This window comes from Solanum verrucosum, unplaced genomic scaffold, assembly GCF_900185275.1.
Source record: "Solanum verrucosum unplaced genomic scaffold, falcon-dt-bn FXZP01000084.1, whole genome shotgun sequence".
Classification (NCBI taxonomy): domain Eukaryota; kingdom Viridiplantae; phylum Streptophyta; class Magnoliopsida; order Solanales; family Solanaceae; genus Solanum; species Solanum verrucosum.
This window is the reverse complement of record NW_026019846.1, coordinates 2,081,865-2,097,011: the sequence shown is the minus strand read 5'-3', so window position 1 is coordinate 2,097,011 and position 15,147 is coordinate 2,081,865. Positions and strand designations below refer to the sequence as shown.

The 15,147-nt window shown below is 32.4% G+C and overlaps 2 protein-coding genes across 4 annotated transcripts in view; both read right to left on the bottom strand.

Moving 5' to 3' along the window:
- Positions 1 to 15,147, bottom strand: part of LOC125816838 (chromatin remodeling protein EBS-like) — a 950,056-nt gene that overhangs the window by 81,175 nt on the left and 853,734 nt on the right. The window lies entirely within an intron of this gene.
- LOC125816829 (cytochrome b561 and DOMON domain-containing protein At5g47530-like) lies at positions 11,621 to 14,494 on the bottom strand. Its single transcript, XM_049496467.1, has 3 exons — positions 13,623 to 14,494; positions 13,012 to 13,266; positions 11,621 to 12,161 (listed from the first exon to the last, which is right to left on the bottom strand). The coding sequence occupies exons 1-3, from the start codon at positions 14,253 to 14,255 to the stop codon at positions 11,841 to 11,843; spliced, it is 1,209 nt and encodes a 402-aa protein (XP_049352424.1). The 5' UTR covers positions 14,256 to 14,494; the 3' UTR covers positions 11,621 to 11,840.

Genomic DNA, 15,147 nt, shown 5'->3' with positions numbered 1-15,147 from the left:
AGAGGAGAAACTAAGCTTACCTCAGGTCGATTTGTGCAACAAATACGAGAACTGGTTATGTATCTCCTTATTGTGGTGACCAAGTTGAGATCGGAGCAAGTGTCTTTAAGATGGCTGCTCCATGGAAATCGCCTCTGTGTGGTGGTGCGCAGGAGGTAATCGTGAGCTTTTCGATTTACACAGGCGGAACATTGACAATTTCTGTAGAAGATGAATAGTCTTCATCTAGATGATAGAAAGGCTCTTCAATTTCCACTTTCCTCTTTTCCTATTTCCCTTTTCATTTACTTTCTTATTTTGGTTTTTTCCTTGCTTTTTTCATTTTCTGAACATTTTTGGGGTTTAGCACTGTTGGCTAAACTCACCTTTGTACAGACTTCATTAATTTAGTATATGTGGCCCTTTGGGTTTTGATTAAAAAAAAAAAAGTATAAATTATAGGAATCACATATTATAAGTACTAAATAACATCTTATCCCTTCGAATTTTTTATTTATCAAAAATTCCTTAAAAATGATGTCGCGGGATACATAGCGTTGTGCACGAGATACATTAGGTTTGATACATTCCACATAGCGGGATACATAGCGTTGTGCACGGGATGCATTAGGTTTGATACATTCCACATAGCGGGATACATAGCGTTGTGCACGGGATACATTAGGTTTGATACATTCCACATAGCGGGATACATAGCGTTGTGCACGGGATACATGCGGGATACATAGGTAAATAAGGGATTTTTGAAATTTTTGAAATAAGTAGGGATAAATGGATATTAAGGTAAGTAAAGGAGTGTAGTTAAGTAATTTGTCCAAAAAAAAATATTTCTAATCATCCCAAACACATGCATTTAACAATTTAGACAACACAATCACAATTTTATCCCCCAAGTTAAAGAAGTTACTACTCACTAACTACCCCCCCCCCCCCCCAACTTTCAACAAAGCGATCAAAAAAATAATAATGATTATTACCACTTTAAGAGAGTAAAAGTGAGAAAAACATACCGGATTGTAGGGGTGTCCAAAAACCGAATCGATCAAAAAGTGTTATTGGTTTATTATTATTGGGTTATTGGATTAACGGGTTTTTAATGGTTTTATAAAAAAAATATTATCGGGTTATTGGTTCGGTATTTATTTTTAATATTGGGTTATTAGGTAAACTGATAACCCATTAAGACTGGTAATTTACTACATTTACTTGTACATAAATATTATTTATTAATCTCAATACCTTACTAGTTACTCTCTTTATCCTTTTGCCTTTAATTCACACTTCAAAGTAACTTTTAGTTCACAATTTCACATTATACAAAACGTCAAAATCTAAACTAAATACCATATTCCTCTTAATTTCTCTTTGTGTTACACTTGTATAGTTTTTTCATTACATTATTGTGTTGTCGCGTATAATTTAGTAGAGAAGTCATATATTTATTTTATAAGTATTCTCTTATTGGTTAAACCAAAAACCGAACCGTTAAGGACCAAAATCGATATCCAAAACCGATAAAAATCTCTTATTGGTTTGGTTATTGATTTAATAAATTTAAAAATCAAAAACCAATAAACTGAATCGATAATACATAAAATCGAACCAAACCGACCGATGCACACCCCTACCGGATTGTGTTTGTACAATGAACACCAAGAGGTTGGAATCATTTTGGAACAAGTGAAGAAGGAGAACAATAAGTTGGACCTTTTATTTTGTGAGTTTTGTCCGTTTGAATCCCTTAAACTGCCATTTGAAATGCCTTACCTTCGCTTAAGTGACATTTGGTCGTTTTTGTGACTGCTGCTAAAAGTTCGGTGTTCACTTAAGCGATGATAGCTTTTGTGATAGGGAGCCACGTTTGCGGACTTTGCTTAAGCGAACCTCGTTCGCTTTGGCGACTTCTAAGGCCATTTTTTCAAAGCTACTCACTGTCCAATTGTGCGAGCTCGGGGGTCCATTAGGCGATTCACCCAGTGTCATTGGGCACCCAAAATGCCTCCCAAGTCATTTTCCAACGGGGTTTTAGCTCCAAACTTCATTTCTTTCAAGATTCATGCCTCCAAACCTGTTCGAATTAACTCCAAAACTCCAAAATCATGATAACTAGTCAAAAATAAAAAATTTAAACCTAATATAGAAATTAAAAACTCAAAATTAAACTAAGTTATACCAATGAGGTGTCTCCTATCAAGCGCATAATTTAATATCGTGGCGCGACGCAAAGCCGGTTACATCACCCTTTGTGTTTCCATTTCGAGGCAATGAAGTGTCTCCCTAACTTGAGATCAATTTTACTCCGAAGAGCATGAGGAGTGCAAGAGAGCATTAAGCGTTTCACCCGATCTCTCCACTTTGAAGACTCGAATCTCTTACCCAACTTCGAATCATGCTTTCTCTTTGGATCATAGGGCAAGAGTGAAAGGGTTACTAGGCCACGTGAGCATTTAACTTCATAATTCATGGCCTTTAAGTGAGTGACACTCTCCTCTTTACATGAACTAAACTTGCCAAATAGGATCCTTTTTGCTTTTACTTGCAACTCTAGTATCATGCTACTTATTTCAGCTTATTTGATTTTATTGCTTTGGGTTGATTGCACAAGCTCAAGATATCTTCTATATCCACCTTCACCTCTTCGCTTGACTCGATTTCAAACCATTCATCTCCGAAAATAAACTGGAACGTCTCATCACACCAAGCAAGGTGCAAGTCGTGAGACTCTTCTTCGTTATTTTTGGTAATTGGATAATGAGGAGTTTTCACCCTCACAATTTCTCTCACCTTAGTGCTAAGAGTAGCAAGTCCAAATTCAAGGTCAACCATGTCATAGCATCGAGCTAGGTACCTTTTTCGAAACCTTTCCATTTCTATAAAGAGAAGGCATAGAGCTTTCTTGCCCCAACTGAGTTTTTCCTCCACGTTCCAAAACCTCGATTGACTTATCACACTTGACTCGCTCAAAGTCCATGTGTCAATGGTGGGAATACCACACCCAAAAGATGTAGTGATCACAAAAAGGCATCCAAAAAAATAAAAATAAAAGACAACTATTCACAATCTAGATAGAAACAAGTAAACTAGAAATGCTAAATCAATTCAATACGCCTAATTGTTCCCCAACAACGACGCCATTTTCGATAACACTCAAATCACCCTCCAAAACTAGTTAAAAGAGTAACTAGTCATCGTCAATAAAAATACTCAACTAAGAGTCGGGGTCGAATTCCCTAAGGAACAATATAACAGAAATTGAAAAGATACAGGCCAACTACATACTAGCTTGAACCTAGTCATACAAGGTACACAAATATCAATTAGAAGGCAATATTTATAACTACACTTCTAATGGGGTCAAAAATGAGATCAAGCAAGGGATGTATTGAAATTGGGAAACTTGAGATTCAATCAACACTCAACTATCCATTGCAATTCAATCCACAATCATTCAATCATTAATGGGTAGGCTAGGTCATCATCAATTACATTAAATTGTCTTTCGATCTCAAAGCATTTTATTGGTATATCTCCTTTCGGTCTCAATCACATAACTACAAAAGAACCCACTATCTTAACTTAGACCTCTCTTGAAAGGAAGCCTTCCACCCAACAATGAAACCTTAAACTTTGATCTTTCGATCTCAAATTGAAGATTCAAAGTCAAAATGTAATTATCAATCTAATTCTCCATGTCAATCAATCTCTTTTGAGCATCGACTGGACATCAAAAACTAGGATTGAGCGTGCACTCTCAAAAGTGCCCTTCGCAAAAGTGAACTAAAGTTTTCTTAAGCAACCTCCGCCCTTTTGACCTAGTTCGCAAAAGTGAACCCCGTGTCCTCACTTAAGCGGACAGTTGACTTCGTTGACTAGTTCGCTTAAGCGACCAGTGCTTCACAGGTGAGATAGCTTGGACTTGTTTTTCTTCCAGGCTTTGCTCTTTTTCAGCTTTGATTCCACTTTTGATTAGCATTTTCTTTCCCAACATCAAAACACCTGAAACAACACAATTCAAAGCAGAATTAACATCTTCCTCTACTTTGAGTGTCACAAAATCATAAAGAAAAGATCTCTAAATGAGTGCAAGTTGATCTCTCATCAGATGTGAGAAAAGGAAAAGATAGTGATGATGGGATTTTAAAGGAAGAGAAAGAAGTGTTTGGAGATATACACTTAGAAATTAAGAAAAGATATGAAAAAAGTTCTCTTGAAAAATAACATGACGAGAAATAAAAACTTTATTTTCTAAAGGATCAAAGAACCTAAAACCATTATATTTTGAAGGATAACCAAGAAAATACAATGTTTAGATCGAGGACTCAACTTATGTAGAACATAATCATGACGAATAGGAAAACAAGAACAACCAAATACACATAAATGATGATACGAGGGTAATTTACCAAAAAGAAGTTCACAAGGAGTTTTAAACTTGAGCTTGTGAGAAGGTAAAATATTTAAGAGATGGACAACAATATTAAGAGCTTGAACCCAAAATTGAGATGGAAGAAAAGATTGAAAAAGTAAAGACCAAAGCATATTAAATATAGTGCAATGTAGTCGTTTGACTTTACCATTTTGCTAGTGAGTATATGGACATGAAATGAGAAGACATATACCATTTGAATTTAAAAACTAATAAAAAGAAGCAAGTTTGACATATTCGGAAGCTCCATCACACTGTAGTGATTTAATTTTGATCAAAAATTGAGTTAAAACATAAGAATAAAAGTTTTTGAACGGAAGAAATGCTTCTGATTTGCGTAGAATTTGAAACACCCATGTAAATTTAGTAAAATCATCATGAAATAAAATATAGTAACGAAAATCAGTAAAGGAGGGAATTGGGGAGGTCCAAATATCACTGTGAATCAATTCAATTGAAGACATAAAAGAAAATATAGATTAGTTAAATGGTAGTTTAGTGTGCTTGCCAAGATAACAGGCATTACAAAAAAAAATCTTAATGTTTCGCATAAGAACATTGCAAATTATTATTTCTAACTAGACTAGAAAGAACATCTATAGTAGGGTGACCTAAAAGACGATGCCAGAGAGTTGGAGAAGCATGGGAAGCAGCAAAAGCATGATGAGCAGCAACCGCAAGATTTGATGGAGAGAAAGAGTAAAGGGGACCCAAACTATTGCACCTGAGAAGAATTCTCTTCATCTTAAAGTCAAAAACCAAAAGCATCAAAGTCTATTGAGCATTTATATTCTGAAGTAAATTTATGAACACTTAATAAATTGCAAGAAAGAGGTGGAAGAACTAAAACATTTTTTAGAGAGAAAGTGGAAGAATGAATAGAGAATGTATTATTACCGATATAGGAGATGAGAAGTTGATTATCATTACCTACCATAACACGATCATTATTATTATATGGCTGAACAGAAGAGAGATATGAAAGATTGAGTGTCATGTGTGAAGAGGCTCCGGTGTCAACATACCTAGGAGTATGACCTGCCGGAGTATATGAATGTGCAGAGGAGAAAGACTGAAGATCAGAAAAGAGTGTTTTAGAACCAAGAGATGGACAATCTTTTGCAGTATGAGTAGGTTGAAAACATAATAGGCATTGAAAAGGAGAATGCACTACCGGATAACTAGGATAGAAAGAAGAAGCACTAGTGTGCGGAGCTGGACCTAGAATGAAACAAGCATTTGGACATGGAGCAAATAGGGGAGGTGCAGTGGAATAATTTATATGATAGATGTTGTTTTTATTGTTGTTGTTGTGGCATCTACCACGACCACCATTGGCATATCGACCACCATTAGAATTTCTTCCACGTCCACGTTCTTAAGAAAACGATTTCCTTGTAACTAGTAAGGTAGTAGAAGAATCTGATGCAGCAAAGGAAAGACCATTTAGTTGAGTTTCATGAAGAAATAAAGAGATCTGGTCTCAAGAAAAGTAGGAAGTGAAATTCTGGTGGAGATTAAAGTGATAACAAAGAGATATTCAGAAGGTAGGCCAGAAAGAACTTGGAGAATAAGATCGAAATCAAAGATAGGATTATCAATTGATCAAGGCATCGACAATGGATTTGAGGTGGTGCACATAATCACATATAGAAAGGGAACCTTTCTTAAAGTTATGGAAATGAACCTTAAGTTGGCGAGTTTGGGAACTAGCATGATCAAGAAAAAGACGTTCAATGTGTAGCTATGCCTCGCGAGCAGTAAGACTACTGTTAGGACGAATAATAACCTGAAGCATCTCTTAAGAAATTATGGCTGGTATCCATGACAAAACAATTGAGTCAAGTTGGATCCATTGTTGAAAAACATAATTAATAGTCGAAGTTCCGTTCTCCATTGTAAGAGTAGGTTCTGGACATGGATGACTTCTATCGATGAGGTCGTAAACACCGTATCATTTTAACATAGAAATAAATAACTCTCTCCAAAGCATGTAGTTTGTATAATCAAGGAGAGAAGGCCCAAAATAGTCCCTCGTCTTTGGGTTAAGATTCAAAGTCATCCTTGAGTTTTCACATGGAGCACTAATAGTCCCTCATGTTTTCAATATTGGTGCACTTTTGGTTCTCCCCTAAACTTTTGCCTATTTTTTAACATTAATTTTGTTCATAATTTTATATAAGGAATGTCCCATCGTCTTTTTATATATTTAGTAGAAATAATAACTCTATGTGAGAGAAGGTGAGAAGTAGAACACATTGTTTTGTTCAGTATAAATATTACTGCAGCCAGCTAAACTAAGAACATTTTAACATATGACATTGCAAGAAAAGAAAATTTTGTACTATTGTACGTGAAAATTGTCGTGATGAACCTCTCGATTTTACCTGCAATACAATTTCTACTAAACAAAATAAGGTGTTTTTCTTCTCACAATCTCTCACATGGAGTTATTATTTCTACTAAATATATAAAATGATGATTAAACATTCCATACATAAATTATGAATAAAATCAATGTTAAAAAATAGGCAAAATTTTGAAGGAGGACCGAAAGTGCACCAATATTGCAAACATGAAGGACTATTAATGCTCCATGTGAAAACTCAAGGATGACTTTGAGTCTTAACCCAAAGATGAGGGACTATTTTGGGTCTTTTCTCTATAATCAAGAGTGGTAGGATTCAACTTTTTGATGTTGGAAACAGAAACAACGGAACTTGGAATAGGAGGTGCAATATGAATAGTAGTCATGGAAGAGGAAGAAAAGGTTTGAGTACCGAGAGAGGTAGATGAAATCATGATGATACGTAGGACAAAAAGAGTTAGAAAGCACCTGAGTATCTGATACCATGAAAGAATAACTATCTCAATAGATACATTAAACAATTACAAGAGGTATTTATAATATGTAAATATGATACAAAAGACTAAACTATCCTTTTAGCTATACATACATATATATATATATATATATATATCACATTATGTTTTATTTGAATAAATTAATTTCATTAATTATTGTCCTATATTATTTACTATAAGTCTTTTTCTTTCATTTCAACTCTTTTTGAAAACTATAAAATTAAATTTTTAAAAACAATAACAAACAAATTACACAACTTTAGTAAATAATTTCTTACTTAGCTAACTTATCTTATATTTCAAGTTGAAATTCGAAATTTTAAGTCTAGCTTTTTGAAATTTGAAATTTTTTGAATTAAATTTTAAAATAACTTTAATAAGTTATATAAATCATAATTTACACTTGTAAATTTCAATGATTTTTTTTTAAAAAAAATAATCTCGTCATGTTAGCCCACTATCTCATATCGTCTCGATCTGTCTTGTTCAATAGTGGGACGGGACGAAATCTCTGATTAATCCAAATAATTCTACCTCAGACCGCCTCCCTAACCCGACGCCATCCCCTCCCATCCTTATCTCCCCCGGGGTCCCCTGTCTTAGACTCTTAGTCATGGACTTGTATTACTATTTGAAGAAGTCCATTTAACTAATTAATCACCATCAAGACTAGATTTGTTTTCCCTTCAAGATAAGTTATGATTTTAATTGGTCCTCGTTCTCTTAGGGCCTGTTTGGAAGGACACACTGGTAATTGGATTTGGTGTAATTGGTGTAATTACATTGTCTTGTCCTGTTTGGAAGGACATGTAATTACTTGGTCAGCAGGTAATAGGTGTAATTGGCAGGGGGTAATTATACTCTACAATTCACAGGCAGAGACTGTGAATTGTTGGTAATTACACCAAATTACCACCTGATTACTTTTTAATTTCTTTTTTTAATTTCTATTTTTATTTTTATTTTGTTTTTATTTTTTTTACTTCTATTATTTTAAGTTCTTTTTTTATTTTTTTATTCTAAAAATTTGTAAAAGTTTATTTTTTATTTTATATTATTATATTTCATTATCTTCTTGTTCTCAACCTTACTTTACGTGATTTTATGTAATTTTCTCGTATTATCTATTTCTTTATGCCATGGTTATTTTCTCATTAGCATAATTTTATTAATATTCTAATTTTTAAATTAAAATAGAATTTATTGTTAAGTAAGGTTATAGACTTACGTTTTCTTTATTAAGAAAAAATAAAAATAAATCATATTTATTGCTATGTTGAAATTTGTTATAAGAGTATTATGTTAAATTTTTTGTTTTGAATTTATAACCTATGTTATATTTTCAGATTCATTTGTTTTAGTAATATTGAATTTACATTGCACGTCATTTTTTAATTAGACTTGATAGATTATATCTTTGTCAAACATTTAATAATTTATGACATTTTATTTATATATTATTCTTTTTATCAAACATGCATTTCACGATATTCGTAGAAACTTCATACTTTTAGTTGTTACGATCAATTCAATTGAAATATATTAATTTGAAAAAATATAAATCAATTATTTTTTCATAATATTAGTTACAGAAAATATGTTTATTAATTAATATATTTTCAAAAAAGAATATATATCTTAAATATTTAATTTAATGTCATTTATAAAGTTTCTTATTTATCTAGTAAAAAATTTAAATAATTAATTTTTATTTTTAAAATTTATTATAATTTTATGATTGCAATTGTGCATCCAAACATAACATGTGTAATTACACGGTGACATCCAAACAGAACATGTGTAATTACATTGTGACATCCAAACATAACATGTGTAATTACACTGTGGCAACCAAACAGGTCAGTGTAACTACTAGACAGTGTAATTACTAGGCTGATAATTACTACCCTAGTAATTACATCAATTCCAGTTACTAAGTGGCTTTCCAAACAAACTCTTAATATTTCTATTAATATCACAATTATTTATTGGTAGACAGATCACCTATAGATTGAAAAGGCCGTTTTGTAATTTCAACGTATCTTAAATAACTCCAAAAGTTTTGGCTGTCAATTACCAACCAAAATCAAAGCCAACCACACACTCATAAATTCTACAACCTTTGTGTCAATTTTTGTCTATATTTTAGAATATATTTTGATTTGATTTTTGAAAATTAAAATTTGTTCTTATCTTTTTCTTAATCAAAGATTTATTGGTAATTATTATGTGATTATATTTAGCGATAATAATAAATATAGGTTTCTTTAATTATTTAGTGATTATATTTAGTGATAAATAAAAGATTTATAATCAACACTCTATATAAATTGTAGAGAATAGCAGAAGTAAAATATAATCAAGAAACCTTCTGCTAGCTCAAAATCGTTAACTAAGATCGGAAAATTTAACTAAATAAGAGGAAGCCAGAAAGTCGAAGGCCCATTTCGGAAAGAAGAACTCGGTTATAAATGAAGACTTCTTGAATTTTATTGATTTGGGTTTGGGTTGAATTGGGTTTGATACCAATGTACAAGAACATGTCCTATTTATCCTTATCTATGGATCGTTCTAGATACAACAAGATCTAAACTGTTCGATTATTTTCTATAAATATCATCTCTAAAATATCTACAAGAAAATTCTAGTAACTTTATCTTCTACTCTAGAATATCTAGATATTTCTACAACATTCTTATCTTAAATACTACACTAAACTATTCTGGAAACTAATAAATACTATTCCAAAATATCATCTTTAATTTTTTCACATAAATATCGTTAATAATTTTTTAACAACTCTGAATACAATGATATTTAACCCAATTACCATTAAAAAAAGAACTATTATCACTAAATGTCACTTTTATTGTAGCAATTGATTTTAGTTAATTGAAAATTAAATGAAATAATTTCACCAAACATGCGATGATATTAAAGAGCCACATGTTCTTCCACTTGTTTTTTTTTTATTTTTTAAATGGTCTTTGTCAAGTTTGCCACATGATCTTCCACTCGTTCTACCAAGTTTGAATTTTAACTTTTCAGAAGTCCAAAACACATTCTCTTTCAATTTCGTGGCAATAAACGCCCACTTGGAGATTGTTTTATTCTTTTATTGGCCTTCTCTGATGAAGTAAACCATATTTATTGTGGTAGTCTTTTATTTGAATGAATAATATTCTTTGTTTCGATTTATATGACGATATTAAATTAAACATGAAATCTTTTGAAGTAGGACATTAAAATACATTTGTCATGCATTTTTAGAATTTTAGAGTTACGTAAGCATGTACGCGTTCAAGTATGGCTACTATATAGACCCGCTCAACTTGTCTCATTTATTTAAGAGTAAATTTTAGGTTTAACAAACATAAAAATTATATTTGTATGCTATAACTATAGTTTGTATAATTGCGCTCCATAACAAATTTTATGTTTGCTATGACTATTAATATGTATATTTCGGTATATATATACAAAAGAATCAATTGTATAATCTGTTTCGGTATACATATACAAAAGAATCAATTGTATAATCTGTGTTTTTATAAAGTGAGAAAGAGAGAAAGACAAAAGAAAACTGGGCAGGAAAAAATCTGTATTTGTATACTTATAAGTGTATAGGACGAAAATATATGTATTTGTATTTGTATATACAATTTTATCTCGCTTTATACAAACACAAATGCAAATTATACATTTGTGTTTGTATAAAGTGAGAGTGGCGAGCGAGATCTGAGAGAGTGGCGAGCAAGATTCTCTGGGGAGAGAGGCGAACGAAAAGATATGTATATATACAGTTTTCTCTCACTTTATATAAACACAAACACATTTTTTACATTTGTGTTTGTATAACAGTGAGAGAGGTGAGGGAGAGACTGCCAGCGAGAAAATGAGAGTGGCGAGTGAGAATTTCAAGGAGAGAGGCGAATGACAACAGTTTGCTACGGGTTACAATTAAATCAAACTATGGTTATAACATTTAATTTGAATTAATAATTTACTATTTTATACAATTTTTCCTTTATTGAACTACACAATTAAAAGAGCATAGGAATATTTCAAATAACTAATTTTCTAGGTTTTCTCTCTCTCTTGACAGGTTGGAAAATGGCCAAAAATCGCCACATCGGACAAGTTTAGGGGAGTCATAGAACTCCCGCAAATTTAAGACATATATTTGAAAAAACAGGACAAGTTAAGATGGGATCGAATGTATTATTCCTTAAAAGTAAAATAAAAAGGGTGAAGTTATACGTCATTCTCTCTAACAGTTTCAAAAAAAAGTGACACATAAATTAAAATTGAGGAAGCAATTACGATAAATTAAACTAGAAATAAGTGGTACTCACCATGTATATATTATACAAGAACAAATTACAAACAAGAGAATCTAAATCTAGCAATCAAATATCCAAAAATCTGATGCTAAACATCATAGATTAATATCAATGTCAACTAAAACATACATAAACATGCCTCATTATCTATAAAGAATTCGATAACTATGTAGTATGATTTATTATTAGAGAGAACACATATTTATTTACGCGGTCTGGTCATGAGACCTGCCGGCATATCCATTAGTGCCATTGCCATGAGGATTTTTGTCAGAGACTGATGTTTTTTTCCTTTTAATGACAATGAACCAAGTAATGGCTTCCAATAGAACAGCAATGGCTCCCAAGAATATGATCACTCCAATGTAAGCCTTTTTCCAGTTTTTCTGTCCATTTAAAGCATCAAATCCTTCAAATACATTGATGATGCTGAGAATGATCACAGTGTATCCAGTAACATGGTGGTAGATGTTCCAGTAGAGTCTGAACTTGTGGTCTGGCTTTGGCCTCAGTAGCAAAGCAAAAACCTATTATCATATATAAAATCACACAATTAGAACTTGGAATTTGTGATATGAAAAAAGATTAAGAATTAGCGATGGATAAATTCTGTAGTTAAACTACACTAAGATTATCACAAAATTTTGTTAGCTACGAGCAATTTAGCGATGGATTAGCAACAAAGTTCATAACTAACTCCAGTCTTTTTTGTAGTGTTATGGTAGGAATTAGCATGTTAATCGAGCAGGGCAGCCAGGTGCACAAAGCATTCCACGTTAGCAGGTTTCAGAGAAGATCGCACCCCAAGGGGTGTGATGTAGACAATCTACCCTAATGCAAGCACTAGTGGCTGCTTCCACGGTTCAAACACGTGACTTATAGACAATTTTACCGTTGCTTCAAGGCTCCCTTTCGGAATTAGTATGATTATCAAGAGCTAAAAATGTCTTATCAAAGAGCTAGTCAACATAGATACGTTTTGTAAAACCACTAAGATTTCAATAAATATTGAATTTTGAACTCATAACTTCAAAAATACATTGAGTTTAATGCTAGGAACGTTAAACATTGGATTAAGTTTAAATCTTGATTCCGCCTCTACCATCTGTGTGCAATTTATACTATCACATATGATTCTTTCTGTATTGTTCTCACCTCGTTATTGGTTACTTCCCTGTCCCAAAATGGTTGCCATTTTTTTCTTTCTTTCTAAAGTTCAACCAAAGAAAATTTGGATAACAGATTAAAGTGTTGTTTCGTTATATTGCTATGAAGAACTACCTTTTAGTTTCTGAATACCAGAATTTTAATTTGAGAAAACAAAGTGATCTATGTCTGAAAATTTTGTCAAATAATTGAAGGCAAAAGTTCTAATACCTGAAGAGTTCCAAGGCAGAAGAGAGTGATTCCAATGTTTCTGTGAGTGTCAAATCTGATTCCAACAGAATCACTACCAAGTTTGAGACCAGTGCCCCATCCAGCAACACCAACAGCATAAGCAACAGTTTGACAACCAGCATGTAGATAAAACCAAGCTGGATTAGCTGACTTGAACACTTTCAAATACCTTGCAAATATAGCACCCATTGGCATCAAAACACCCCAACTAACTGCATTTAGCACTCCATGAATCTGTCAAAGTTTTCAACATTTTCGATCGTTAGACCAGCCATACGTATATGTAAATTTTTTGGGAAATAGACTAAGTTATCACTATCATTATATACTCAAAAGTCAACAATATTAGCTACGCTTCAATTCCAAAACAAGTTTAGTTTCTCTAGCACCAAGGATTCGTTTAGTAGCTAGTTAGAGTTATACAGATATTTAGGTAGTTCATGAGAGGAGTTTAGTTATTCAAGTATTACTTATTCCACCTTCTATTCTGATAGACAGATTCACTCATAACTTATATATATGTAGTTATGCAGGTTTCTAAATTGCAAATCAAACATTCAAAATACGAATATGAAGGGATATGAACTCACGTTTCTTCGACGTTGTCTAGCACTAGCTGATATACCTCCACCAGCACCAGCTGAGGTCTGCCCACTAGCAAAATCCACAGTTCCAATACTCCTTATGTTATCACCACTTGTTTGATGTACTTGTAAAGCTTGTCCAGAAACTGGACCATTTTGCCACACCTGAGTAAAACTAGTCCTATTAGCAGGAAGCTCTAAAGTGGCAAAAATAATCATCTCACTCCCTACAAACTCTGCTGAAATTCTAGGCACACCAAAACTCAAAGCACCCTCTGACAAGTCAGTATTGTAACTAGTAATAGGTGAAGTGTAAGCATGAATTTGCCCACTAGAATTTCTAAAAGCAATCAAACTTTGACATCCTGCCATTCCTGTACCATCAGGATTCAAAGCCCAAGCTACCCAAGAAGATTCTGTAACACCACCATGTCTATAAGCAAGATCTACTGTGTGATTATCAGGGTGGTAAGTCCAGTGAAGAAAAGAGTTGAGAACAGGGAGAGGGTTACAAGTGGAAAAAAGATTGTTGTTTGTGAATTGATGAGTTGAACAATTTTGACCATATGAAAAAGTAAATAGAGTTAACAAGATTGATGAAAACAACACCAAATTACTTGTTAAGAGCTTAGTATCCATTTTTTTTTGCTTTTCAAGATTGGTTTTTTATTCCCCTTTTTCTGCCTTTTCTTGATTCTACAAAAACCAAATGGTTCAAGAATTGGTTCTTTTTAGGGATTTTTGGTTTTGGGGTTTTAGATTATTGAATCAAGAAATTGAACTGTCTGATTAAGAAAAATGGGGAACTTTGATTAGAGCTTTATAGACTGGGAAAGATTGGTGGTGGAGAGTTGGAGGGATTAGTTGACGGCTTCCTTTTTGAGAAAAAATAATAATGAGATTTTGACACATTTATTCAGTTTGAGCCCAGTCTTTTTTTTAAAAAAATTTGGGAGAAAATAGTTAAGCGGATTAACCGTGGAGAATCGAATATTCATTAATAAGGTTAAAGTTTAAGTAGTCAATCAATTTTTTTCGGTCTAATTTATTAGATGAAGTTTGATGTGGTATGATTTGTTATATTTGAGTTGAAGGTTTTTTGGAAACAACATCTCTGTCTTCACGAGGTAGTGATAAGGTTTGTGTATATTTTACCCTCTCCAAATTCACTTTGTAGGATTTCACTGAATATATTGTTGTTGTTGTTATAGGTTGATGTGGTACATAATTTTTTTTTAAAAAAGACTTGAAACTTGTGATATAAAATAAATTATTGATTGTTTGTGTAACTCTAAATTATTTCATTTAAAATAAGATAAATATTAAAATTAAATTATTACTAGTACTAAATATATAAATATAACATTTTTATGTACGACTGATAAAATTCGAACAAAAGAAGTATTTTCTTTGTTCAACCATAATTGTCTACTATTGACTAGACATACGCTTAAGAAACAATAATAATAATAATAAGGATAATATTACTATATTAGTCATAGAATATATTGAATTTAATATTTTGAAAAAT

Excerpts from the sequence above, each read along its gene's own strand:
- LOC125816829 (XM_049496467.1), bottom strand. The coding sequence starts at position 14,255 with ATGGATACTAAGCTCTTAACAAGTAATTTGGTGTTGTTTTCATCAATC. Across the intron at positions 13,267-13,622 it reads CTAGACAACGTCGAAGAAAC|ATTCATGGAGTGCTAAATGC; the intron begins GTGAGTTCATAT and ends AAACTTTGACAG. Across the intron at positions 12,162-13,011 it reads TCTGCCTTGGAACTCTTCAG|GTTTTTGCTTTGCTACTGAG; the intron begins GTATTAGAACTT and ends ATATGATAATAG.